Raw genomic sequence first — 27,818 nt, 5'->3', positions numbered from 1 at the left:
TCCTCAGCCTTCTAGCCCAGTGTCCTCAGGCATGAAACTTACCTTTTTGAAGCTTGACTGCCTCAAATATAACACAGGGATCCTATCGCCAGTTTCATGAGGAATCGTGAAATTGCGTTTGTGAATAATAATGAAAACTAACATTTAATGAGCATCTATTTACCTCGTGCCAGGCAGGCTCTGTGCAAAACCGTGTACCTTATAGGTTTTCCATTATACAGAGGATGCAACCGAGGCCCAGAGTGGTTGGCTTATGTGTCCACAGAGCAGTACGGGGTAGCGCAAGGATTCGCCTGCAAGCAGGCTGACCACAGAACCCAGACTCGGGCCACTCTCTGCTTGCTCTAGCCTGCCATCACTGCCGGGCAGCAGGTAACCTCATTCACCAAATGATAGCGAGCACCAGCTCTGAGTCACACCATTCTGGGTGCTGAGCAAAGCAGACAAGGCCCCACCCTCAAGGAATTTATGTTCTGTCAGGAGAGACAGACACTTTCTCTCATAACTCTGCATCCAGTTGTGGGCAAGGCCACAATCATCACTCACCTCTTCTCACTCAGAGTAAAGACCAAAGATCACTGGTTTGCAAGACCCCTCTCCCCCATCTCTCCTCACTTCCTACTTCTTTCCCTTCGTTCTCTCTGCCACTCTGATCTCCCTCAGTTCTCAGACACACAGATACATTCCTGCCCCAGGGCCTTTGTACTTGCTATGTCCTCTGTCTAGAGCACTCTTCCTCCACATGCCGGCATGGCTTGTCTTCTCATCTTCAGATCTTTATTCCAAACTCCAGCCCCTCCCCAACATACCACAGAGTTATTACCTAGCCCTCTTTCTTGCTGTATTTCTCTTCTTAGCACATATCACTTTAAAAAAAAAAAAAGTTACATACAACTCACCTATTTCAAATGTACAATTCAGTGATTTTTAATCATTTTACCAAGTGGTGCAGTTGTCACCATAAATCAGTTTTAGAACATTTTCATCCTGCAGTAAGCTCCCTCATGCCCATTTACAGTTAATCCGCATTGCCACACTCAGCTCCCAGCAACCACTAATCTACTTTCTGTCTCCATAATTGCCTTCTCCGAGCACTCCCTATGAATGAGATCATACAGTCTGTCATCTTTTGCGTCTGGCTTCTTTCACCCAGTGGAATGTTTCTGAGGTTCATCCGTGATGGGCCTACGTCAGGAGTTCATCCCTTTTTATTGCTGAATAGTATTCCATCGTGTAGATAGACCACATTTTGTCTACCCATTCACCAACTGATGGGACACTGTAGTTTCCAGGTTTTTTCCTAACACGCTATACATTTTCCCTTGTTTCTCCCACTACAAAGTCAATTCCACGAGGCTGGAATTTTTGCTGGTTTTGCTCCTTCTGCTCCCCTGCACTTGAACTGTGCTGGGCTCAACAAATATACGCTGCAGGAATGAGCGAGAAGAAAGGCAACTTCAGGTAGTGGAAAGTGAGGGCTGTGCCGGCCCTCAAGCAGGGGAAGGGGATGGAGTGACAGGCTCTGAGGAGCGGCCAGCCCAGGCAGCTCCTCTAAGGAATGGACTTTGGAGCCAAGACCCGAGTGCACAAGGCTGACTATTGCACGTGTTCATCATGCCCAGGCCTCAGACCCTCCTGCCAGCTCCTGCAGGGACGGGCAGCCCAGGGCTGGGGGCAGGGCTGGGCTGGGCTGGGGAGGAACTTGAAAGGACACCTAGCCTCACAGTGATGGGAGCCTCCCCCAGCCCAGCGCCGGGAGGGAAGGCTGGGCTCTGCTGGCTGCCCCTGCCGCGGAGTGCCCTCCAGGATGAGGGCCGGGCCAGGCAGAGCCTTAGACTCGAGCCACACTGCCTGGGTCTGAATCCCAGTTCCAGCCTGCTCATTGCTACATCTGCCCCTCATCCTCTTTTTTTTTTTTTTTTTTTAAAGATTTTATTTATTTTATTTTTTCCCCCCAAAGCCCCAGTAGATAGTTGTATGTCATAGCTGCACATCCTTCTAGTTGCTGTATGTGGGACTCGGCCTCAGGATGGACGGAGAAGTGGTGCCTCGATGCGCACCCGGGATCCGAACCCAGGCCACCAGCATTGCAGCGCGCGCACTTAACCACCAAGCCACAGGGCCGGCCCCCTCATCCTCTTAATTAACGGTCTGCTCCCTCAGTTTTCTCATCTGTGAAATAGGGCTAGTCACAATACTTGTCTTTAAAAATTCCCCAAATATTATTTTATAAGCACTTACTTTGTGCCAGGCATGTTCCAGGAAACAAATCCATTTGATTCTAGGTTAACCCCATAAAGTAGCTGTCATTTACAGATGAGGAAACTGAGGCAAGAGAGGTGAGCAACTCTCCCCAGATGACCCCCTACTAAACGGTCCAGCTGGGCTTCAGACTCAGCAGGCTGGTTCCTAGTTCAGGCTCTTCACGCCTCCAGACACGGCTTCTCACCAAGCCGCCGCCGAGGATCGTTCAAGTGAGTTAATGGAAGCGAAGGTCTTGGAAGAGCGCCCGGCGCACAGTAAGTGCACACAGCGTGTTAGAATTATTGTCATGGCACAGAGGGCACGACGGGGCACCCTCCCTCTCACGTGCAAAGCAGGCATCTGCCCCTTTTTGGGGAAGCTGATGACAGCTCCAGCCCCCTGCCCAGAAATCTGCAGCTGCCCACATATTCCCCTGTCCCCCTTGCCCAGGCTCCGCGGTGGGGGTGGAGGGCCACAGCAGTCAACCGTCCACCCTCCCCATTTCCCACGGGGAAAGCTGGGCGGCGCTCGGGAGCGGCGGTGAGTCACGGCTAAGGACTGAACAAAGGTCGGGCGGGGCGCCCAGAATTCCTGGGGCGGGCGGGGCCCGCGGCTCCTCCCCGCGCCCTCCCGGCCCTCCCCGCCCACCCGACAGCCCGCTCCCACCACCATGGACCTCGACCTGGCGGCAGGTGCGCTCCGGGGAGTGGGGAACTCGGGGGGCGGGAGGCCGGCCTCACCCAGGACCCCTCCGAGAGGGCAGTCCTTGCGCCTGCGCCAACGCACCCCGCTCGGCTTCTCTCCGCAGCCGTGGAGCCCTCCCCCCAGAAACTGCCGGAGGCAGGCCAGCTGGGCGACCCCAAGCACAGCCCCCCCAAAGTTCAGGGCCCGCCCGAGGCAGGGGCAGCTGGTAGCCCGGGGGTAAGTGATCACAGGACCAGGCACACCCCGCGGGGCGGGGGGAAACGAGTAGCTTCTGATCCCAGGGCCCTGCCCGGCCTCGGGCTTCCAACTTGGGGGGCGGGGGGGACTGGGTAAGGGCCGGCCTCACTGCCACGCCCCCAACCAGCACGGCCCCCGCGGCTCCACGGACAGCAGCAGCAGCAGCAGCTCCAGCGGCTCGGACACGGAGGCCAAGGTAAGGACCTCCCCTCCCAGCGGCTGCCCGGTGCCCAGGGGAGGGCAGGGTCTCACCCGCGGACCCTCTCTCCTCTCCCCCCACCGCCCTCGGCCACAGCACGAAGGCACCGCGGGCAAGGTCAAGAAGCCCAAGATGAAGAAGAAGAAGAAGAAGAAGGGGAAGAAGGAGGCTTCGCACTGACGGGCGGGGCGGGGCTTATTAAAACCTCTCTGGCCCTCCGCTCGTCTTCTGGTCCCGGCCCCGCCCCCGCGCCGACCCCCTTCCCGGGCCGGGCCTGCCCCCTGCCGGGCGGCCGCGCGGCCAAGGAGAGGCTGCGCACGCCGTGCCCATCACGGTTTATTGTTTCTGGAACAGTGGCCGCACCGCTGGCGCGGCCTGTGCAGCTGGAGATCTCAGCACCTTGGCAAGGGGGGGACTGGGGCTGGGGGCGCCGCTGCCACGGCGGGCGGGCGGGGGAGATGAGCGGCGGCGGCGCGGTGGCCGCCAGGAGCAGCAGCTGGGGCGACGGCCGGCCGGGCGCCGTCACCGCACCAGGTGGAAGGTGAGCCAGTACATGAGCAGGGGCTGCGCCGCCGCCACGGCCATGGTCAGGTACATGCGCAGCTGGTTCCGCGCCCCGCGCACCGGGACGCCCTCGGCCGCCGCCTCAGCCAGGATCTTCAGACGCAGCGTCCGGATCTGGGGCGGGAGGGGGTTGGCCCTTGAGCCCTCGGCCCCTGGACGCCCCTGGACCTGCTTCCAGTCCCCGCCCCTCTGCAGCCACCAGTTTCCCCCTCCGTCCACAGGGGCCCAGGTCTCTGCTTCGGGGGAGGACTTGCTCCTCCCCAGGATTGGGGGAAACGGGGGGGGGGGGGGGGTGTTCCAACTCAAATGCCAGGGGAGGCCTCGATTGAGGTGGGAACGTCACTGTGAATACCCTGCCGGAAGAGGGTGGCCAAGTGACAGTATTTCAACCAAGCCAGACATACTTTTTTTAAAAAAAACTTGTAAATAATGACATCTAAGTCGAAGTTTGTCTGAGGGTCAGATGGGGCCCACCAGCCACCAATTTCTGCCCTCTGCTCCTCACACATGCTCCCACTGAATCCTCCCAGGACCCCGAGATGCAATTATCATCACCCCCATTTTATAAAAGGGGAAACTGAGGTTTAGAGAGGAGGTGATTTGCCCAGGACCCAGTGTAGCCCAGGGCTCTTAACCAGCGTCTCCACTCCAGCTGGAGGGGGCCTCAGAGAGTTACTTCCGTGGTGCTGAAGCTTTTCTTGTCCTAACAGATTGGCAGGAAAGCCCACCATGCAGGGAGAGTGGAGTGAGAGGGAGAGCCTACCCTGGCAGCCCAGCTGGCTCCCTCCCTTCCTTCAGGCCCCAGCTTGGACACCTCCTCTTCCAGGAAGCCCTCCTGACCCCGGGGCTGGGGAGCCACTCCAGGGCTCCTCAGTCCAGCAATGCGGCTCTCGTCTAAACTCCCCACCTCCCAGCCTCTGCTCAGATGCCTCCAGGGAGCCCGACTCTGCCCAGGAGGCCTGTGCCCTCACCCGTCCTCCCCTGAGCCCCACTCACCATGAACACGAAGATGGACACACAGCACCAGCCCAGGACTAGGTGGTAGCCCGTCTTCCCGAAGAGCAGGCCCGTGAGGACCCCGCCGATCATCCTGGGGGAGGCCAAGGCTGGTCTGAGGATGAGGCCCAGGGCTGGGGCTGGCAGCGGGAGGCGGAGGGGTACTCACCCGACATACTTGTAGCCCAGGAAGGCCACCAGGTCGATAGTGGTGAGGTCAGTGTTGACGGTGACCAGGTAGAGGCCGAGCAGGATGGCCAGCACCTCCAGTGTCAGCCATGCCAGGGCTGAGCTGGCCTGCAGCCCCAGGAGGTCTGGGGAGAACCTGCCAGCGCCCAAGCCCTGTCATCCGCAGGCCCACTCAGACCCTCCCTGGGCATGCGCCTGGGGACAGCCTGTGCTGGGTGGGGCTGGAGACCCAGCAGAGACCGAGACAGATCTGGGCCCTGTCCTCGTGGAAACCCCATTACAGGGAAGGCGGACCTGTCCTCAGTGACAGCCCAGAGAGGTCAGGGCTGGGATGGGGGAAGCGCAGGGGGTGCTGGGAGCCCAGGGGAGGTGCCTGACCCAGTCAGGAGGGTATGTCAGAGAGGGCTTCCCAGGGGAGGGGACACTGAGCTGGGGCCTGGAGTAAGGAGCTGGGGGAGAAGGACCTTGGTCTCTGTCATATCCCCAGTGCCTCGACAATGAACTGATTCTAATGATAGCTGTTTTCAGTGCCACAAAGGAAGTGAACAGGGGCCTATGAACGAGAGGTGGGACCGTGACCCAGACTGGGGGCGGGAAGGCTTCCCTGAGGAAGTGACAACAGAGTGGACACATTGTGGATGAGCAGATGCTGTAGGGGAGGAACATACTCCTGAGCAAAGGGAACTGGACGTGCAAAGGACCTGGGGTGGCAGCACCAGGCCCTCTGGAAGATGGAAAGAGGACCAGGGTGGTGCAGCAGAGTGAGGAGGATGGGCAGAGAGGGCGAGGATGAGGCTGGATCTGGTGGTGGAGGCCAAGGGAGGGCCGGATTTAGAGTCACCCAGCACAGGGGGTGGTGATGGGCTGCACGTGGTGGGAAAGAGAGTGAAGAGGCGAGGGTGACCCTGAGTGTGACAGAGGGCTCTGTCTTGGGCTACCTGGGAGCACGGTGGGGCTCTTCTGAGAGAGGGGATGCAAGAGACCTTCCTGACTGCCCCCCAGGCCCCCTCGATTCTGCTGACCCCAGGCCTCTCCTACCTATCCTGGGTCCCCAGGGCCAGGCCAGCCACCAAGACGTAGGTGATGAAAGCCATAGCTGTGGGAGACAGACACACAGACACAGGTCAGAGAAGGAAGGAACCCCCGGGGCCTCCGGGCACCTAAACGTCCGCGAGACGTGCCCACCCAGAGGTAGGAGGGTGCGGGATGGACGCGGGGAGGGTGAAACCTGGAATGTAGAGGTCAGGAGCGTTGATGTCAAAGCGGGGGGCCACTGGCGTGTCCTGCTGGTACTGCACCTCCCAGTCCTGTGGGGAGAGGGGGCAGGCAAGACCCCCAGACCTGGGCTCCCCCACCCTGCTTACAGGCCTTCTCTTGGGGCGAGCCTACTGCCCTGGGCCTCGCACCTGCCCCAGCCTCTGACTCACCCCCAGGCCCCTGCCCTCTCGCACTGGCTGTCCCCGCGCAGACCGCGTCCCCCAGGGGGGCGATGCTCACCTGGTGCAGGTAGGGGAAGAAGAGCAGGCCCAGCTTTTTGCCCACGTACAGCGTGTCCACGGCGAAGTAATACTTGAGCTTGGTGACGGGGATGAAGCGGTCAATCTGGGGAGAAGAGCTCAGACCTGACGCCCCGGCCCCCCCATGGCCCCCCCCCCGACTCCTCGCCCCCAGCCCGGCCCACTCACGTTCTTATCCACCAGCTCCTTGCCCTGCGCAGCCAGGCTGCTCCCATAGGCCATGGCCATGTTGGACACGGGATCAGCCAGGAAGGCCGCCTGGGGCGAGGCCGCAGCTGCGGGGTAGCCCAAGCTGCCTGGTCCCCGCTGGGCCCCGTAGCCCTGGCTCTGGGCCGAACTCGTGTCATCAAAAAGCTGGTGGGGGTCAGCCATGCCCGGCTGGGACACAGGGATCCTCCGCTTCGAGGCTGCAGGGGGAGAGGGGTGGGAAGGCTCATTCATCGTGCAGGCGTGCCCCCTCTTCTGCCGCGGGGAGCACTGGCTCCAATGTCACACGGGCCAGCTAGTCTAGTGCAGTGGCTCTGCCTGACGCCCATCCATCCATCCAAATGATGATGACGATGATGGCGGCGATGACGATGATGTTGACAGCTACCACGTACTGGGGCCTTGCCCCAGATGTCCTCATGGCTCCCTCCCTGCCTTGAAGTCTTGGCTCAGGGGGGCCTTCCCTGACCATCCTGTCTACAACTGCATCTCCCCACCCTCCTTCCCTGCTTCACTGATATCCACAAAACTCAGCACCAGCTAACATAGTGTTTTCTGTATTTTGTTCACTCTCTGTCTCCCACTAAAACGTGAGCCCCCCAAGGTGGGGATCTTTGTCTTGTTCGTGGCAGAATCCCCAGCCCCCAGAACAGGGCTAGAGGAAGGACTTGATAAAATCCTGATGAATGAGTAAATGGCTATCCTCATCTTACAGATGTGGTAACCCAGGCCCAGACAGGCTACGTGACTTGTGCAAAGGGCCAAACTGACTGAGCGACAGCAGGGGTCCAGCCCAGGTGGGCCTGATAAATGTTAGAATAATGAACCCTAACTGAGCACTTACACATACCAGGCCGTGTTCTACACACTATGGATTAACTCCTTTAATTCTCACGACAACTCCATTTGTGTCGATGCTGTTATCATCCCCATTTTACAGATGGGAAAAGCAAGTGCCAAAGAGCTTCAGGCCCTTGCCCTAAGTCATACATAGTAGGAGGCAGAGCCAGGTTTCAAGTTTTTAAAAGGTCCCTCTGGCTTCACGTGGGGAACAGGTTGGGGGGGGGGACAGGGAGAGGAGAGGAGGCAGGAAGCGGCTGAGGTGGGAGGGCAGGACAGAGGGTGGGGCAGCGGTGGGGAGGGCATGGGCTGCTTCCCGAGAGACTGTGGAGGGAGGAGGGGCAGGACCTGCTGGAGGTGCGCTCAGCTGGGGTGGGTAAGGCAGCCGGGGAGACGGGGAACACGGACAGGGCGGACCTGAGCCCAGCACTCTGGCTCCAGGGCCCCGCTCCTGAGCAGTCTGGAGCTGAATAATCCCATCGTGGCTTCCTCTGAGTCTCAGTTCTCTCCTCTGCAGAGCGGAGTTCAGGGCCGAGGCAAAGGGACCTTAGAAACCGCTCAGCCCCGGGCCCGGCACAAAACAAGCGGCCAGTCCCTGTCACCTGTTAATGACTAGCGCCTCAACTCTTCCTCTCAACTACTTGTAGCCTGAAGACAGGCCCAGGCGCCCTCAATCCCACAGCAGGCAGCCCTGGCCCCTGCCCGCTTGTCCCCAAGCCCACCTCCCTCTTCCTTGTCCCTCTTGTGGCCAGAAGGGCCGACTTCCTGAAGCTTCAACGCAAACCTTCCTCTCTCCCTGTCACCCCTCAGCCCCTGGCCCTTGGGGTTCTGCTCCCGCCGGCCTCCTAACTGGCTCTCCGCACTTCCAGGCCGAGGCCGCCACGCCACTTTCTCTGACTCGAGCCCTCGGCAGCATTTGACGCCACTGCCCCGGATGCCAACCGCCAACTCTGCTCTCCTGGCTTCCGGGACACGACCTCTTTCTCTTTCCCGTCTGGCCCCCAGACACCTCTTGAGGACCTCTGTGAGTCAGGCTCTGCTGCAGGCCTGGCCGATACAGTAAGGATCAAAAGGCAAACGCTCCTGCCTTCACGGAACTGAGGGTCTCCCGATCGGTCCCTCTCCATCAATGAGTTATTTCCAGCTCCCTGAAATGTGTGACCCGTTTCCACTCTTCCCTCGTCTTCTGCCTCTCACCTGGGGCAATCTCACCGCCCACAGCTTTCCCAGCCACGGTGTGCCCTGGGCTCCGGCCTCTGTTTCCAGCTACCACTTCCCTCCTGGCTCCAGACCCGGGTCTGGCCACTTCCCAGCAACGCCCTCTGGCTGCCCCTGGGCCCTTACCTCAGTGTCCAAACCCCGGATTCCCCTTCTGTCTGACATCCAGCCAACCAATGGCTAGTGCTCGCCCACTGTGTCTCAATGTTACCCTCCCCTCTCAGACTGTGACCTCGCACCTGACTTAAATGTCCTCCTACCAGGTCCCCCTGTCCATTCTTAGCCCCACCAACCTTCTCTCCAGTCGGCAGCCAGAGAGATCTTTTTTTTTTTTTTTTTTTGTGAGGAGATCAGCCCTGTGCTAACATCCGCCAATCCTCCTCTTTTTTTGCTGAGGAAGACGGCCCTGGGCTAACATCTGTGCCCATCTTCCTCCACTTTATATGGGAGGCCGCCACAGCATGGCTTGCCAAGCAGTGCGTCGGTGCGCGCCGGGGATCCGAACCAGCAAACCCCGGGCCACCGCAGCGGAGCGCGCGCACTTAACGGCTTGCACCACCGGGCCGGCCCCCAGAGAGATCTTTTTAAATGCAGAAGAGGGGCCGGCTCCGTGGCTTAGGGGTTAAGTGCGTGCGCTCTGATGCTGGCGGCCCGGGTTCGGATCCCGGGCACGCCCCAAGGCACCACTTCTCCCTCCAATGCGAGGCTGAGTCCCACGTACAGCAACTAGAAGGATGTGAACCTACGACATACAACTATCTACTGGGGCTTTGGGGGGAAAAAAATGAATAAATAAAATCTTTAAAAAAAAAAAAAATGCAGAAGAGAACATTTCATGTCCTCTGCCTAAGACTGGAGCCCACTGTGCTGAGAATAAAATCCAAATGCCTGGGGCCGGCCTGGTGGCGTAGCGGTTAAGTTGGCGCGCTCCACTTCGGCGGCCCAGGGTTCACAGGTTCGGATCCCAGGCACAGACCGATGCACCACTTGTCAAGCCATGCTGTAGCAGGCGTCCCACATATAAAGTAGAGGAAGATGGGCACGGATGTTAGCCCAGGGCCAATCTTCCTCAGCAAAAAGAGGAGGATTGGCAAGGGATGTTAGCTCAGGGCTAATCTTCCTCCCCACAAAAAAATATCCAAACACCTACGAGGCCCTGCATGACCCGGCCCTGCCAACCACCCTCGCTTGATGACTGGCTCTCTGTACCCAGTCACAACGGCCTCCTCTGGGCCCTGACCCTGCCAAGCTCCTCGCCCCACAGGCTTCTGAGCATGCAGTGCTATCTCCTTGGAACACCTGCCACGATTAGCACCTGCCAATATAGCACTCAGGCCTCAATGCAAATGCTTCCTTCTCAGGGGGACCTTACTCACTCCTCAATATGAAGCACTAGCCCCATCTGTTCTTTTTTTTTTTTTTTGTGAGGAAAATCAGCCCTGAGCTAACATCCGTGCTAATCCTCTTTTTGCTGAGGAAGACCAGCTCTGAGCTAACATCTATTGCCAATCCTCCTCCTTTTTTTCCCCAAAGCCCCAGTAGATAGTTGTATGTCATAGCTGCACATCCTTCTAGTTGCTGTATGTGGGACGCGGCCTCAGCATGGCCGGAGAAGCGGTGCGTTGGTGTGCGCCCAGGATCTGAACCCGGGCCGCCAGCAGTGGAGCGCGCGCACTTAACCGCTAAGCCACGGGGCCGGCCCCAATCTGTTCTTTCACATAATACCCAGTGGTGCTTTTTCCCTTCTGAGCACTTATCACTGTTGCTAAATATATATTCATTTGTCTACTTGTTTACTTGGCACAGGCTTCCAATGCTTTTCCTTCTTACCACAGATCCCCTTCTCTGGGCTAATTCTTCATCATTAGATGTACCTCTTCCAGGAAGCTTCCCTGACACCCCCAGGCTGGGTCACGTGCCTAAGCTGGGGCTACCACAACACCTCCATCCCAGCCACAACCACTGTGATGGGGCTTCCGCCATCCTGGCCCTGGCTCCTCCGCCTGTGCTTCTCTCATCATAGCCCTGCCACTCTAGACTGTCGCTGTCCTCTGCCCCGTAATGGTAGCTCCATGAGGACAGGAACCAGGGCTGTCTGGCACTGCTGTATCCCCAGCATCACCCACCCCAGGGCCAGCCAGGCACTTCACAAAGGGTGAAGAAAGGAATGAGCGCATTGCGCCTTCTCCCTCCACAGAGAGGCCTCCTCAACCCCAGGGCACATCCTGGATTAGTTATTCCCCTCCGGCCCTAATCACTCCCCAAATTATCTTGCTGACTCGTTTGCTCTGGAGTATAGTGTCTGTCTTCCCACTCCACTCTGAGCTGTAAGCTGACAAGGACCAGTGCTATGTTGGTTACCACGGGGCACCCCAACTCCAGCACGGGGCCTGGCCCAAGGGGAGCAGAGGCAGGATGTGTTGAATGAATAAACGAGATGCACGCACACTCACGGAGCTGCAGAGAACTTACAGAGAGAGACACAAATCCAGAGGGGAAAGGGGCGTGACCAGTACGGTAAATACAGGTTCCAATTTAAATGCGGGGTAAATGGCCCTCCGCGCTCACGCAGGGCTGTGAACGCCGTCCTAAAAAGCGTGGGCGACGGCCCGAGGCCACGGGAGGCGGGGAGCGGGCCGATCGCTAACTGACAATGAATGAAAGTCGCGTTTTTCTGCACATCACACCATAGCCTACCCAAAGTGGTTTTCTTCCCAAGGAATGTCCTAAAGAAAAGAATAATCGACCCCAACGCGCCCCCTACCCGGACCTGGCATCTCTGCGCTGTGCACACCTCGAAGCTCCAGATCCCTGACCTCGTGACTTCCGACCCGCAGCGACCTCGCCAACCGCCGCAGCGGCCCCGCCCGCCCGGTCTCCTCGCCCGGCCACGTACGCCACTTACGCTGCCGGGGCGTCCCCGCCGCCGCCAAGCCTGCCGGCTGCATCCTCCACCACCACCGCCACCACTGCCGCCGCCGCCCTGGCCGCGGTTCCAAATGTGCCCGCCCGGCTCCCGTAGCCACGCCCTACCGCCGACGCGACAGCCAATGGGAGACATGATCGAGCAGAGGCCACGCCCCCTCGCGGAGGCCTGGACGAGTCGGCGGCGGGTGAGAGGCGGGGACTGGAGGCCGGTGACGTAAGGCGAGAGTTGGGACCCGAGGGGCAGGAGGGCGGAGCCAGGAGCAATCCTAGGAGTGGGCGGTGTCGTGCATGACGGGAAATGTAGTTGTGGAGCGGAGGGGCCGATGGGAAATGGAGTTCTCTATAAACAGGCGCTCAATTTGGGTCGCTGAGAGCGCTGGGGAGCCAGGGAAGGGTGTGGAGCGGGGGAGGAGAGATCCATTTGTGTCCCCGAGGGGCTAAGCGGAGCTGTGCGAGCTCTAACGCTTGTACAATTTTGGCAGACCTTAGGTATTAAAGTGAATATTTGGAATGAGAAAAGGACGCCCAACAAGTTAGGTGGGAAGAATCAGGAGTCTTTCTTTGAAGACATCTTTAGACATTTTCCCAGAAATTCACAAATGCTCTTGTATTGCGACCTGGCTTCCTGGTCCGCCCAAAACACTACAAGCCCCAGCAACTCATAGCACACACAGCCACACCTGCAAATGAGGAGCCTGGAAATGAAGCTTCCGTCGTCCCTCCTCTCTCCGTCCCCCTGTCTCCCCCTTCATCTCATCCGGTCTCCCCCTTTCTCTTCCCCTCAGCCTCCCCTTTTCTGTCCCTCGGTCTCCTCCCCTTATCTGAGGCAAAGATAATGGTAGAAGTGACTTCTGGGCAGTGATAGCACTCCGGAAGGATGTTAGCAAGTGACCTGTTGCTGTGGCTTTCCCTTTCCTCCTCTGAGATATCTTTCCTGGGGACCTTGAGGACTGTTCTGGGCTCTCAGTTACGAGTCCTGGCTCAGCCACGGTCCTTTTCTGTGAGTGAGGTGCCCCCATTCCTCTTCTGCACCTCTGGTCTAGTATCTGTCCCTTGGGCTCCACCACCAGTTTCTCATCCTTATCTCCCTCCCCTCTTCTAAATTCTGTGAATGTTTTTTTATTAATAAAGCAGGTATTTTGGCTTTCTGCTGGCCGCATCTTCACCCTTTACCAGTTGGGTCACTACTCCATTTTTTTTTTAAATAATTTTATTTATTTATTTTTCCCCCCAAAGCCCCAGTAGATAGTTGTATGTCATAGCTGCACATCCTTCTAGTTGCCGTATGTGGGACGCGGCCTCAGCATGGCTGGAGAAGCGGTGCATCAGTGCGTGCCAGGGATCGAACCCAGGCCACCAGCAGTGGAGCGCATGCACTTAACCGCTAAGCCACGGGGCCGGCCCCGGGTCACTTCTCCATTTTTAAGCCTAAATTTTCTCATCTGTTTAATGGGAATAATATAGGAGGGGTTGAGGGTTCAATACAAGCCTGTGTATCCACAGGGCCTGGCGTATTGTAAGCCTTTGATCACTGGCAGCTACTGTTACTGTTTTTATTATCAGGTATCTCTTCCTGTGAGTTGTCAGCCCCAAGTTGGTCTCTGCCCCAAGAACTGCCACAGTTTTATAAATAGAACCAGCTGGGGTGTGTCTGAGCCGGGCCCCAAGCCCCACTCCCCTGCCTGTCAGATGTGGTCGGGATTCTGGGCTGCTCTCCAGAAGGCTGTCAGGGAGGTGCTGAGTTACAGCTGGAGGGGATGCAGAGAAACATACAGGGGGTGCAGGGAGGGAAAAATCTCTGCTTTAATAGAGGTGTGTATCTGTGGTTCTGCCAGGAAGAGACCCTGGCTCACTCCTCTGCATCCTTCACGTCTCAGCTCAGATATCCCCTTCCTGGAGAAGCTCTCTTGACCTTCCTAATTTTGGTGGGTCACCTCCTCTGGGCTCCACAGGCATCTAGTCCTCCCCCATATCAGCCCTGGTCACTCTGTCTGTGCTTCCCTCATCACAACCCGTGACCCTTTGAGCTGTCACTCTTGAAGTTGGGAGCCCCTGGAGGATAAGGCCCGGGACTGTCTTGGTCACTGCTGTGTCCCCAGCATCACCCAGCAAAGGGCCGGGCACAGAGTGGGCGCTGAGCAAAGATTTGGTGGATCGCTAAGGATCCCCACTCCATCCATGAGGGCCCAGGGGACACCTCCTAATTGTGAATTAGGCGTCCCCTCCAAGTGGACACAACCCCACTCCAGGTCGCACGCCTTGGCGAATGGAGCGAGGACTGGATTTCAGGTTGTCGCCTTGTCGCCTCAGCCACGCGACCTCGTGCAGTCAGTGCCCAGTCTACGCAGCGGGGCGCGATGGCCCTGAGCAGTTAGGGGGAGACTCCTCGGTCAGCGAGCGGAAAAGAGGGCTGGGATTCTCTCTAACCTAGGGAACTCCTGGGAGGAAGAGAGGGAAGGGATGGAAGGACAGGCGGAATGCCCCGCAGCCTTTTGGTCTCCCGGCTCCGGGAGCTCCGGGCTCCACCCTCTCGGTACACAGGAACACCTGGCGGCAGGGCGTGCCTCAGTTTCCCGGAGGCGGAGCGTCCTTCCACCCGCGCCCCTCCCCCTTTCCCTCTCCTTCCTCTTTGGGGCGCCTGCAGCCGCGGCTCGAGCGCTCCCGGAACTGAGGCTGGGCGCCCGGCCGTCGGGAGGCGGGGGCCACGTCAGCGGGGCGGCCGGGGGCTCGGCGGGCGCGGGCGGCGCGGGGCGGGCGCCATGCGGCGGGGCGCGCTCCTGGCGGGCGCCCTGGGCGCCTACACCGCCTACCTGGTGCTGGGCGCGCTGCTGGTGGCGCGGCTGGAGGGCCCGCACGAAGCCCGGCTCCGAGCCGAGCTGGAGGCGCAGCGGGAGCAGCTGCTGCGGCGCAGCCCGTGCGTGGCCGGCCCGGCCCTGGACGCCTTCGTGGAGCGGGTGCTGGCGGCCGGACGGCTGGGGCGCGCCGCGCTCGCCAACGCTTCGGGGCCCGCCAACGCCTCGGACCCCGCCTGGGACTTTGCCTCGGCCCTCTTCTTCGCCAGCACGCTGGTCACCACCGTGGGTGAGTGAGCGCCGCCCCCATGCCCCCAGCCGGCGGGGACCTGGGACCCCCACCGCGTCCCCTGAGCCATCACGAAATACCCTTATCCCGGGGGATCACTCCCATTTCGCTCTGGGCCTGGGATCCCCTCAAAACCCCCAACGAGGACCCAGGACCCACGCTCGTGGGATCTGACCCTCTTCGGGGAACCCCTGTCTAAGCCCGCCCGCGCAGCAGGAAATCCCCCAGTCCCTCCGGGACTAGGGCCTCCCTGAGTACCTTCCAGCGAACATCTGGGACGCCATTCCCCGGCCTGAACCCCCTGGGAGCCCCGGGTCTGTCCAGTCCCCTCTGGGCCTAGGACCACCCTCAGAGACCTCCAGCGAGGACCTGGGACCCTCCGCCTGAGACCCTCGCCCCCTCTGGACCTGGACCTCAGCCATGAAGGACCCCTGTCCTCTCTGTGCACAGACCGCCATCCCCTCCAACAATGGCTGCTGACTCTCCAGATAGTCCTTCCGGGCCGCAGTTTGGGAAGCCCTACCCCAACCTCCTCCCAACCCTAGTGCCCCACTGAGGACCCTGAATCCCCAGACCCTCTCAGGGCACCATCACTAAAGACTCTATGCCAGTAGAGATCCCTCGTCAAGGACCTGGGGCCCCCATCTGAGACTTCCACCCCTCTGGCCCTAGACCACTCCCCAGCACCCTTGCCCTCTTGCAGGCCAAGGACCACCCCATCCTCATACTCCCCAGTAGGTAGCCCTGACTTGACGCAGGACCCCCTCTACATACCCCATTCCATCTTGACATCTCCCCTGTCTTGGGGAGCCCAGTGGGGACACCCCCTGTTCCCTCTGGACCTGGGACTTCAATTCAGCATCCCCCAAGTGTGGATGTGTGAGAGGGACCCACCGTGGAGGGAAGGACCACTGACTGTGTCCAACTAGAAGCTCCATGGCCAGGACTCCCACCCCTTTGGCCCCAAGACTGCCTCCAGCAAAACCCCCAGCCCTTTCCAAACCAGAGACTCCCATGGGGGCCTTTTGAACCCGAGAACCCCTAGCTGAGACTCTCATCCCTCTCCAAGCCCTGACGCTCCTCAGTAAGAGACCCAGAACCACTTGGACCTCCTCTCAGGGACCCCAGAGCCCTGTATGCTGTGTTTGAGAACAGAATCCCATCCCCCTGCACAGAGACACACAGGATGCCGGCTACCCTGCCCCCAGCTGTCCACCCTGGAGTTCCCAAGAAAGGGAGTCTCCCGGGGACCTTGGACCCCCCAATCTCCTCCAGACCAACAGCTGGGACCTCCCTCTGCACCTTAACACTGCCCCAGCCTGCTTTGGGCCCGAAATTCTCCCCTCCACTAAGGACGCTCCGGGCCCTCTGCACCCCAGAACCCTCCCCAGTACCCGCTCAAGACCGTTACCAATTTCCACCCTGGACTAGCAAGGACCTGAGACCCCACCCCTCCATCACGCCTTAGCAGTGTCTGCCCCCATCACGTCCCCTCAGGCATCCCTGGGCTCAGAAGCCCCCTCTGAGGACTCCTCTCCCAGTCCCATTCGATCCAGAAAATGCCCCCACTGGGGCCTGTCCCCTCCTTCCTCTGGACCCAGGACCCCCCCCCAGGCAGGTGAGACTGCCCCGCCCCCAGCCCTCCTAGGGAAACCCCCTACCTGCCTCAGTGCCCTGCAGACCTGGGAAATCCCAGCTGCGGGTCCTCCCCCAGCGCCTCCGCAGTCCCCAGACTTCCTCTTTGTCTTGGCCCGGGATTGGGCCTAGGGGAGGGGAGTGAGGCCGGACAGGCTAGCCGGGATTCCTCCCTGCGGCAACAGCGGCGGTCTTGCACTTTGGTGCCCCAGTGTGTGGACCGGCAAACCAAGGCCATAGGCGGCCGGGCTGCAGGCCCGGATGCTCCTCACTGACCGGAATTCGCTGACCTTCCCTGGGGCTTCTCTCCCCATGCCAGCTGGGCCTGCCCGACCTGCTCCTGGGCTGCACTGGGTCACCTCAGTGTCTCCCTCTGCCTCCGCCCCATCCTGGCTTCCCAGGAGTCAGCCAGGCGGGACAGGTGAAGAGGCCAAACTCAAGGCAGCCACAGCTCAGCCGCTGCTCATCTCTAGCCTCGGTCTCCTCTCTCATCTAAAATGGGGATAATAACGCTCCCCACTCCACGGTAACAGTAATGCCTGGTAGAGGACTTGCCACAGACGGGCTCTAACCCACTTCATCAGCACAGCAGCCTTGTGAGGCAGGTACCATTAGGGGCCCTGTTTATTCAGCAATGGAAACGGAGGTCCAGAGAGGTTGGACAAGTTGCCCAAGGCCACACAGCTAGGAAGGTGTAGCGTCCCGTGCTCTTAACCAACACACCGCACTACCTCTCAAGCTTGCATACAGAAGGGTGATGTGTGTATATTGTAAAAGAAATATTATTCTGACACTTGCTAAAAATGGTAAGTTACTGTGATAGGGGAGAGAGACTGAACTCAACTCCGAATATAGCCAAGACAGCTAGAGGTTTAGGGCTGAGAGCAGAGGGAGGGTGTCAGTGGATGGAAAAGGACTCAGAGGAGACAGGGAGGGTGGGGGATTCTGGCTAAACTGGCTTAATAGGCTTCTGGCTAAAGACAGGCCAAGGACTTAGATAAAAGGACTTAGATATCAAGCATGGAGGATGAGGAATCTGCTCAGACATCAAGGGTGGGGGGATTCTGCCTAAACTGATTTAGGATTCCTGCTAACACTGGGCCTGGTCCAGAAGAGGGCCCAGAGGAGCCTGCCTGAAGTCGGCTCAAGGAGGGAGACTGTCCATGTGAAGTGCTGGTAGCAGTAACTGAGGCTGACTGAGCCTCGGTGGTCATTGTTATTGCTGGTGAGGCCTGGGACTGGGAATCCAGAGAGAGGGAGCGAGCAGTGGAGTCCTGGTGACTCTTCCCAGGCCCTCCCTTGTTGCTACGTCCTGTCCCAGCCTGGCTGGATTATTACCTTCGCATTTGAGGAAGGCCGTTTTGCAGACTCTGCGGAAACCGAGCCTCAGAGGGAAGTCACTTGGCTGATGTCGTGCAGAGAATAAATGGCAGAGCACTGAGTTGGATTTGACTCTTTGAGGCAGTAGGCTGAGGCTCCCTGCCCGCATTCTAATTCTATATGATTTTTTTGTTTATAAGGATTTTGTGTCCTTTGCAACCTGTCATTTCAGCCAGGCTGCTGGAGTTTCTCCATCAAAATCCTTGTCTTAATGAGGGTTGGAGCCATAAGTGATCAACCTCAAATAATAGCTGCGTAAATAAGATGGAGGTTTATTTCTTGCTCACATTCACGGTAGTCGGTCCAAGACCGGAACGGTCATAGTCGGAGACCCTCAGGCACCTACATCACTCCTCTTTGCACAATTACCATTCCCAAGGTCACCTCATTGTCCAAAATGGCTGCTCAGCACCAGTCTTCATGTCTGTGTTCAGGCAGCATGATGAGGGAGGAAAGAAGGGAGACAGGCATCCCCCTCTCTTTAAGGACACTTCCTGGAAGTTGCTTGCTTCTTTCATGTGTACCTCACTGGCCAGAAATTATTCCAGAGTCATACTGGGCTGCAAGGGACAAGGGAATGTCTTTATTGCAGGAGCCATGTGTCCAGCAAAAACTAGAGGATCCTTTTTTTCCCCCAGTTCTTTTTTTTTTCTTTGCAGGGAAAGATTCTCCCTGAGCTAACATCTGTTGCCAATCTTCCTCTTTCTTTTTCCCCCTCCCCAAAGCCCCAGTGGATGGTTGTATAGCCTAGTTGTAAGTCCTTCTAGTTCTTCTGCATGAGCCGCCACCACAGCATGACTACTGACAGATGGGTGACGTGGTTCTGTCCCTGGGAACTGAACCCGGGCTGCCAAAGTGGAGCGTGCTGAACTTTAACCACTAGACCATCAGGGCTGGCTCCCAGCTCGCTCTTTCTTTCTTTTTTTTTTTGTGAGGAGAATCAGCCCTGAGCTAACATCCATGCTAATCCTCCTCTTTTTGCTGAGGAAGACCGGCTCTGAGCTAACATCTATTGCCAATCCTCCTCCTTTTTTTTCCCCAAAGCCCCAGTAGATAGTTGTATGTCATAGCTGCACATCCTTCTAGTTGCTGTATGTGGGACGCGGCCTCAGCATGGCCGGAGAAGCGGTGCGTCAGTGCGCGCCCAGGATCTGAACCCGGACCGCCAGTAGCAGAGCGCACGCACTTAACCGCTAAGCCACGGGGCCAGCCCTCAGCTCTTTCTTAATTGTGGTAAAATACACATAACGGGCTGGCCCGGTGGCATAGCGGTTAAGTACCTGCACTCTGCTTCGGCTGTCCGGGGTTCGCCCGTTCAGATCCCGGGCGCGGACCGACACACCACTTGTCAAGCCACGCTGTGACGGCCTCCCATATAAAGTGGAAGAAAATGGGCCCAGATGTTAGCCCAGGGCCAATATTCCTCAGAAAAAGAGGAGGATTGGCAGATGTTAGCTCAGGACTGGTCTTCCTCACCAAAAAAAATAAAATAAATAAGATACACATAAACATAAAATTTACTATCTTAACCATTTTTAAGTGTACAGTTCAGTGGTATTAAGTACATTCCTATTGTTGTGCAACCATCACCACCATCTATCTCCAGAATTCTTTTCATCTTGCAAAATGAGATTCTATCCGTGTTAAATAACCCCTCATTCCCCCTTTCCCCTCAGCCTCTGCCCACCACCATTCCACTTTCTGTCTCTGTGAACTTGCCGACTCTGGGTACCTCGTGTAAGTGGAATCATACAGTATTTGTCTTTGTTTATCCAGTCATCCGTCGAAGGACACTTGGGTGGCTTGCACCTTTTGGCTTTTGTGAGTGATGCTGCTGTGAGCTTGGGTGTGCAGGTGTCTCTTGCAGCCTCTGCTTTCCGTTCTTTTGAGTATATACAAACCAGAGGACCCTTCTGTAGGGGAGACGGGCCCAGGGCAAGGCCTGCTCGTGGGTGCAGGGTTTCCGCCTTTATCACTGACCACAGGGCTGGAGCTGCAATCTCTTGGGGGAGACATTTTACTGTCCACATAAACCAGGCCCCTCAGCACCCCAGTCCTATGTCTGACCCTTTGGTTAAATCAGTTTGGGAAATAAAAAGAGACCTTAAATTACACATTGCCCGAGTGAGTCTGTCTCACCAACACCTGGATTCTCCCATATCATATTTCTGTTTGCAGAACTCACACCCACCTTGTTCCCGTGGTCCAAGCCCAGTGGGCTTGTCACACCCATGTTAAGAGTAGGGGAAACAGAGACTCCGAGCCAGGCCAGAGCCTGCACTTGTCATTCATTATTTTGACTATTGATCGAGGGCCCACTCTGCCAGATACCAGGGCTCCAGCAGTGATGAAACAGACAGAAGCCCCGCCCTGCTGGAGCTGGCACCTACTGAGGAGACAGTAACCAAACAAGGAAACCGTGTAGTGTGCTCAGTGTTCAGTGCCATGAAAACAAACAAAAGAGTTGGGTAAGAGGGTGTAACGATTTAAAATAAGGTGGTCAGGGAAGGCCTGGAAAGGGGACATTTGATCAAAGACCTGAGGGAGGGGAGAAAGGGAGCCGTGCAGATGCCTGGGGGGAGAGCATTCCATAGAGAAAGAATGGCCAGTGCAAAGGCCCTGGGGCGAGAGCGTGCTGCCCTGTTGCATTGTGTGGGGCCTTGTGGGTCACAAAGAGGACTTTGTCCTTTTACCTGAGTGGGAGGGAGCCAGGGGAGGGCTCTGAGCAGAGGAGGGACATGACTTAACTTAGGTGTCCACAGCATCCCTCTGGCTGCGTGTAGGGAACAGACTGAGGGGGCAAGGGTGGGGGTAGAAGGGAGACCAGGGAGAAGGCTGCTGGTGGCCCAGGGTGGGGGCCATGGGGGTGGGGTGGGGTGAGGCGGGCAGGTTTGGGGTCTATTTGATGATTGATGGACAGTGGGTGTGAGTGATGAGGCAGCCGGGGGTGACACCAAGGCTCTTGGCCTGAGCGGCTGGAAGGACGGAGGTGCCATCACCTGAGAGGCTGTGGGAGGGGCAGGTCGGAGGGTGACATTGGGCCTCGGTTTGGGGGAGCACAGACCCGCGAGTGGAGGCGCTGAGTGGGCAGAGGACTTCTCGCCCCCGCAGGCTACGGCTACACGACGCCGCTGACCGACGCGGGCAAGGCCTTCTCCATCGCCTTCGCGCTCCTGGGCGTGCCGGTCACCATGCTGCTGCTGAGCGCCTCGGCCCAGCGCCTGTCGCTGCTGCTGACCCGGGCCCCGCTGTCCTGGCTGAGCGAGCGCTGGGGCTGGGACCCCCGGCGGGCGGCCCGCTGGCACCTGGCCGTCCTGCTGGGGGCTGTGGTGACTGTCTGCTTCCTGGTGCCGGCCACGGTGTTTGCCCACCTCGAGGAGGCCTGGAGCTTTCTGGATGCCTTCTACTTCTGCTTTATCTCTCTGTCCACCATCGGCCTGGGCGACTACGTGCCCGGAGAGGCCCCTGGCCAGCCCCACCGGGCCCTCTACAAGGTGCTGGTCACAGGTGAGTGGCGTGGCCGGCTGGGGACTGGAGGGGGAGAGGGGCACGGCCCCTCCCTGGGGGTCCCGTAGCCCCACGGCCTGCCCCGGGGGTCTGAGTCGCCCCACGCCCCTCTGCCCTCTGCAGTCTACCTCTTCCTGGGCCTGATCGCCATGGCGCTGGTGCTCCAGACTTTCCGCCGCGTGTCCGACATTCACGGCCTCACAGAGCTCATCCTGCTGCCCAATCCGGACCCTGCCAGCCTCACCGAGGAGGATGATCGCGTGGACATTCTGGGCCCCCAGCCCGAGCCGCGCCAGCAACTCACAGCCGGCTCCCACGCCGACTACGCTTCCATCCCCAGGTAGCAGGGCAGGCGCCCTGAGGCTGGATGGACCTGGCCTGCGGCTGAGGGGCCCACGAGACTGGAGCTGACGTCCTGGAACATTCTAGAACCTCTGCGAGCACATGCCGGTGTTCCTGAGGCATCGCCACCAACTGTCCTTCCTGTTTTACCTGTCCCGGCCTCCGCCGGGCGCCCACACCGCCTTGTCCTCCCTGCCCCTTCTCTCGTTCCCCCCACTCTGTGACTCCCTGGCTTTCTCACCGTCTTTGTTTCTCACTCTTTTATTCACTCCTCTGCCTCTCCCACCTGGCCACTCGTCACTGCCGATTCTACCAGGCTCCGGGCCCAGACCTCATTCCAGGCACTGCATCGCTCAACACACCTCGGGCCAGTGACTGCTCCTCTCTGAGCCTCGGTCTCTTCATCTGTCAAGTGGAAAGGATATAGTCACTCATCCAGAACTCTTCCTCTGTGCTGGCCCGTGCTGGGCAGTGCAAGGGACACAGTGGTGGTCGAGATGGCCCTGGGCCCTGCTCTCAGGGGGCTCACAGTCCAGGGATGTGGACAGCCCTGTCCCCACACAGTGACAGCCCAGAATGGGCAAGACCTCAGTGGCGGAGGCAGCGTGGTCAGGGGTGTGATGGAGGAAGCACAGGGAATTGCCCAATCCCACCTGGAAGGTCAGGAGGGCTTCCTGGAGGAAGGGACAACTTAGCCCTGAAATATGAGGAGTAGTCAGGGAAGAAGATGTACTTGACATTCTCCTCAAGTGTCTCCAGGGAGCAAGACCCAGGCAGGGAGCCCTGAGGTGAGCCTGGGTGCTGGAATCTTCCTCAACTGCCTGGCAGGAGGATGCTGAGACAGGATCCAGCCTGGACACCATTGTGACTGCTGTCCCTGTTCACCGAGCACTAACTGCATGTCCTGTGCTGGGCTCTGGAGCCAGCCTGCTTGGGCTCAAATCCCGACTCAGCCGCGTCCTGCCCACATCCTCGGGCGGTCCCTCCACCTCTGATTCCCGGTTCCCTCGTCTGTAAAATGGCGAGAGTAGCAGTACCGACTTCAAGAGATGATGTCACAGAGGCTGCCCTGTTATTCGGTGCTGCTTTCTTTGGCCAGGCCCCGTCCTGGGTACCTCACATATGAGGAACACAGTGTTATCACCCCCTTTGCACAGATGAGGAAACTGAGGCTCGGGGGGGGGCCCTTGTTTTAGACTCAGGGTGAGGAGGGGACTGATTTTCTTTTCTTTTTTTTTTTTTTTTGGTGAGGAAGATTGGCCCTGAGCTAACATCTGTGCCCATCTTCCTCTACTTTATATGGGATGCCGCCACAGCATGGCTTGATGAGCAGTACGTAGGTCTGCGCCCAGGATCCGAACCTGCGAATCCTGGGCCACTGAAGCAGAGCGCGTGCACTTAACCGCTACGCCACCGAGCTGGCCTCAGGTTTTCTGTTTACTCCGCGAGATGTGCCCCCTCCCCAGACGGTACCTCAGTGACGGCATTTACTGCCAAAGGCCCATCTCCTGAGCTGTTACCTCCACCAAGCCCTGTGGGGGTTACAGAAGGGCCGGGGCCTTTGGGCTGGGCCTGGATAGTAAGCAGACAAGTAGAAAGGGTAGAGGAGGCCTTCCAGGCAGAAGGGGCTGTGTGTGCAAACGCCTGGAGGCAGGAGAGCATGCTGGACGTTAGCTCCTGGCATGTAGTTTACTGTGACTGGAGTGCCGAGGGACTGGGGGAAGGGGGGTGGGGCGGTAAACAGGGGCACAGCTTAAATGTCCTTAACTGACAAGCTTGGGAACGTGGCCTCTTTCTTGAGGGCACTGGAGAGCCATGGAAGGGCTTCGAGCAGGAGAGAGTCAGGTTTGTGCCTTAGGAAGATGCCCCTAGCTTCTCTGTGGACACAGACCAGAGGGGGAAATTGAGGCCCGGTGCCCAGGGGAGGCTGGGGCGGGAATAGAGGGGGAGGCGATGGGGCTAGGCAGGACCCAGGGGTGGTGGAGGGCTGCTCAGGAGGCCAAGTGGACAGGCCGTAGGCCTTACAGACTTAGGAGGGACAAGGCCAGGGAAAGGCCCAAGGGATGGTCAGCTGCCCCTGAGATGGGGTCCTGGGAGAAAAAGCAGGTTCGAGGGGAGACGCTGAGGCTAGTTTGGAAGATGGTGGGTTTGAGGGGCTAAAGAGACCCCCAGGGGAAGGTGTCAGGAGGTCACAGGCCCCCCAGGGCTGGGGCTCAGGCTGGTCGAGGCTGGAGACAGATGAGGGAACCGGGGCCATGAGGGTGAGTGTGGCAGCCCTGGAGGGAAGTGAAGACCAGCCTTGAGAACTCAGCCTTATGGTATTTATATCAGAAAGGAAAGATTCAGGCTGCAAGGAACAAAATCCTGCCTGGCACTGGCTGAAACAATGAGATGATTGTCGATTGCACATCACTGGAGTTGGGCACAGCTCCAGGGGGCTCTTGTGGCCCCAGGGTCCCTCTCTCTCTACTCTGCCACCCTCAGCTGAAGGCTTGGCTCCCACATGGGCTCCCCTCATGGCCCCAAAGTGGCTGCAACAGCTCCAGGCATCACAACCTGGCATGATAATTTTTAGTGCATGAAGAGGGGGGCGCCTCTTCCCGTGTCTCTGGAAGCAAGGCAACCTTTTCCCAAAGCCTCCCAGCAGACTTCTCTTCCCTCTCATTGGCCAAAATTGGCTCACATGCCCATCCTGAACCAATCATTGGCTAGAGTGATGGAGCCGCCATGATTAGCTTGGATTCCTCAGGATTCTCCCTGCCTCCTGGGACTGAGGCTGGGGCTGAGGTTTTGGTTTGGAGGCCGGTGAATACGTAAACAAAACTGGGCTTCCATTAGAAAGGCAGAAGGTCGGGAGAATGGGCGGACATGGATTAACTAATCGCCTGGGGCCATCTCGTACGAGTACGCAGGTTGGGACCTATGTAAGAGATGCCTGGCTGGCAGGGTGGAAACAAGTAGGGCTGAGGTTCGAGGCTGTATATGCCCAAAGGGGGCTTCTTTTTCTAATTAACATAAAGACCCTATATGGCGAACAGCGACCCTTCAACCAATGTCCTCATACTGGAAAAAAGAGCTTATAAAGGGAGACGGAAGGGAATTCTAGAAAGGGGTAAGAAAACCAGAAGGGTGGGGGGTATTGGTAAGAGACGAGAGAATTTTAAGGCAGGCAAGTCAACATTGTCAAATTATGCTAAACAGTCACACAAGATTGTTTTAATGCCAGTGGTGGAAAACACCTAAGATTTACCATGTGCCAGGCACTGTTCCAAGCCCTTGATAGGTAATAATTTATTTAACCCTCTCAGCAACTCTGTGAGTTAGGTACATTCTCCACATTACAGATGAGGAAAGGAGGCCCAGAGAGGTTAAGTAGCTTATCCAAGGTCACACAGGAGGTGCAAAACTGGGATTTGAACGAGGTTTTGGTTGGTCGCCTTGTCCCTGGGAGGCTCAGAAGCATCCGCCGTGTAGCTCTTTCTCAGCCTCCCAGCCTTCCTGGCTCCTCGGCGCGGTCACTGTTGACCCTGCAGCTGCATCCGCAGCTGGGTGGGGAAGCAGTTGCCTCTCCCCTTCTTCAGGGTGGTGCCTGTGGGATCTGGCTTTCGCTCTTCACCGCTTCTCCTTCCAGAGTCCTCTAGAAAAAAAAAAACCAGGCCCTGTTCAGTTCAAGACATTAAAAAAACAAAAGTGCATGCTAAAAAATTGAGAAAGTACAAGAGTGTACAGTGGAGAGGCAGTCTCTCTCCCGCACACAGGCTGTGATGACTGATTTCTCAGGTCCCCTTCCAGTCACGTAGCAGCAATATACATGTGTGTGTGTCGTTGTGTCATTCATTTTTGTCTTTTGCTCTACACAAGTGGTACCTAGTATGGTGAGGTGGTTACAATTACAGACTCCGGAGGCAAAGTTCCTGGTATAAATCTGAGCTCTGTCACTCCCAAGCTCTGGGCTCTGGGCAAGTGGTTTCACCTTCCTGGGCCTCAGTTTGCTCATCTGTGAAATGGGACGATAACAGCACCTACCTCATGGACGTGTTAGAGAATTAAGCAACTTAATATCTAGAAAGCTCTTAGAACAGTGTCTGGTACTCAATAAAATGTTAGGTAATGATGCTTATCCTCATGTCTGCACCTCGCTTTATTATATACGTTATATACATAAATATATAATGTTTATATCCTTTTCCCAATATTATTCTCATTTTTGCACCTTGCATTTTTCACCAACCTGTGTAATTTGGAGATCATTTCAGAGACACACAAGGAGGTCTCAGATCCTTTTTTATGTCTGCAGTGTCTCCTCTAGGACCCATGCCCCATAAATTATTTCCATGTCTAGTTAATGGACATGCGTGGTTGGCAGTCTTCCTGGTATAAACGATGCTGCAAAGCACACCTTGTGCATCAAGATCTAACAGAGGCACCTCCCCCTGGTGGGGCTGTATTCTTGTGTAGGGGGTGCCAGGAGAAGACCCCAGGCTCTCTGACTCTTCGTGAGTCTAGAAGGGCTCAGGTACACAGCTGCTGAGTTTCTTCCCTCAGATGAAGGGGCCCCTGCCTGGCCTGTGGGCATGGGCTGGGGAGCACAGCCTTCTGTCCTCTGTTGCTTTACATGGAGCACCAGTTCTGCACTGTGTAGGGCAGAGTTGACAACAACAGTGCAGAGAAAGCCCTAGGCCTTTACCTGAGGAGCCTGGGATTCAGAGGAAACAGAGACCCTGGACAGTCTTGGCCCAGGGTGGTTGTGGGAGGGAGCGGGGCTGGTCATGTAACACAAACAAGACCCAAGGAAGGAAAGTGGGCAGCCGTGAGTGTAACACCGCAAGGTGGTACAGCTCGTGCACAGTCTGGGGGGGAGAGAGCTCGCCTATCAAGGATACCCAAGTGGCTCCGGGTGACCAGGGTGTGGACTACAGAGGTCTATAGGGAGAAAAAAGACGAGCCGAACAGGAAGGACGACAGGGATGAGATTCCACAGGCTTCTGGAAACCAGTTGAGGGCGGATGTTCCCCCGAGGTCCTGGGGAGTCATGGAAGGTTTCAGAGCACTGGTTCCCAAGGTGTGCTCCCCAGACGGTCAGTATCAGCATCACCTGGAAACTTGCTAGAGACAGAAATTCTCCAGCCCCACCTCAGACCTACTGAATCAGAAACTCTGGGGTGGAGCCCAGCAACCTGCTTTAACAAGCCCTTGTGGTGAGTCTAATGCACGCGATACTTTGAACACCACGGGTTTAGAGTCAAGTCAGCTTTGCGGTTCATCAAAAAGTCACGCTCCGAGTCCTTATCTGTTAGGCATCAGAATACAAAAGTAAATTGTTAACTTATTGAATATTTACTTGCGCCAGGCACTCTTCATGTGTTATCTCATTGATTTCCCACAACTGTTTTTGTCCCTGTTTTGTACAGGAGGCTGTTAAGCCGCGGTCAGATTAATTCCCACAAGGAGACCAAACTTTTTTTTTTAGGAATAGAATTTTTGATATAAAAGCCTGATTGGGTAGAAGGACCGCTGCCAGAACAACCAATAGGAACTCCTTGACGGCCTTCGGATCACAAACTTGGCCTCCAGCGCCCTCTGCCGGCCAGGCCCCGCGCGCCCGGGTTTTGAGCACCGCCCCCCCAGCCCTTCTCCCGCCCCCAAGCCCTGGGCGCCTGTCGGATGCGCGTTACCATGGAGACGCGCACGGGCGGCGTGCCTCGGAAACGGCGGAAGTCGGTTGTGGAAGTGCGAGCGGCCATTTTGAGACCGGGCAAGAGGGGCGGGACTGGAGCGGCCCAGTGACGGTTGACCGGTTTAACCCAAGTGACTGGTACCGCGGGGCGGGGGGAAGAGGGAGGTGCCTGGGGCCAGCCCAGGGAGGGAGGCGGGGGGGGGGGAGGGGGGGGGAAAGGGCGGGGAGGGGAGGGGGAGACGAGGAGGGGAGAGACCGGGGAGAGGGAGGAGAGTCGAGGGACCGGGCCGCGGAGGGGAGGGGCGGAGGAGGGGCGGGGCGAGGAGCAGGGGGCGGGGCGAGGAGCAGGGAG

The 27,818-nt window shown here is 57.7% G+C and overlaps 3 protein-coding genes across 4 annotated transcripts; 2 read left to right on the top strand and 1 right to left on the bottom strand.

Moving 5' to 3' along the window:
- Positions 1-2,787: 2,787 nt before the first annotated feature.
- Positions 2,788-3,603, top strand: C33H19orf33 (chromosome 33 C19orf33 homolog). Its single transcript, XM_014796104.2, has 4 exons — positions 2,788-2,936; positions 3,053-3,165; positions 3,314-3,382; positions 3,482-3,603. Exons 1-4 carry the CDS (start codon positions 2,915-2,917, stop codon positions 3,563-3,565), a joined length of 288 nt encoding a protein of 95 aa, XP_014651590.1. The 5' UTR covers positions 2,788-2,914; the 3' UTR covers positions 3,566-3,603.
- Positions 3,604-3,703: 100 nt separating this feature from the next.
- Positions 3,704-11,913, bottom strand: YIF1B (Yip1 interacting factor homolog B, membrane trafficking protein). 2 transcript variants are annotated; one of them, XM_004441482.3, is made up of 8 exons: positions 11,822-11,913; positions 6,820-7,058; positions 6,632-6,736; positions 6,363-6,441; positions 6,173-6,230; positions 5,115-5,270; positions 4,946-5,039; positions 3,704-4,063 (listed from the first exon to the last, which is right to left on the bottom strand). In XM_004441482.3, exons 1-8 carry the CDS (start codon positions 11,862-11,864, stop codon positions 3,908-3,910), a joined length of 930 nt encoding a protein of 309 aa, XP_004441539.1. In that variant the 5' UTR covers positions 11,865-11,913; the 3' UTR covers positions 3,704-3,907. The 2 variants fall into 2 exon arrangements, with proteins under 2 accessions (XP_004441539.1, XP_014651656.1); XM_014796170.2 differs by having other exon boundaries at positions 11,813-11,911.
- A 2,484-nt stretch (positions 11,914-14,397) lies between these two features.
- On the top strand, positions 14,398-25,909 carry KCNK6 (potassium two pore domain channel subfamily K member 6). The gene is made up of 3 exons (XM_087421804.1): positions 14,398-14,925; positions 21,052-21,447; positions 21,571-25,909. Exons 1-3 carry the CDS (start codon positions 14,604-14,606, stop codon positions 21,789-21,791), a joined length of 939 nt encoding a protein of 312 aa, XP_087277930.1. The 5' UTR covers positions 14,398-14,603; the 3' UTR covers positions 21,792-25,909.
- The last annotated feature ends 1,909 nt before the right edge of the window (positions 25,910-27,818 follow it).

Source organism: Ceratotherium simum, chromosome 33 (genome assembly GCF_057802395.1).
Source record: "Ceratotherium simum simum isolate JZ-2026a chromosome 33, ASM5780239v1, whole genome shotgun sequence".
Classification (NCBI taxonomy): domain Eukaryota; kingdom Metazoa; phylum Chordata; class Mammalia; order Perissodactyla; family Rhinocerotidae; genus Ceratotherium; species Ceratotherium simum.
This window is presented reverse-complemented; position numbering and strand designations above follow the sequence as displayed.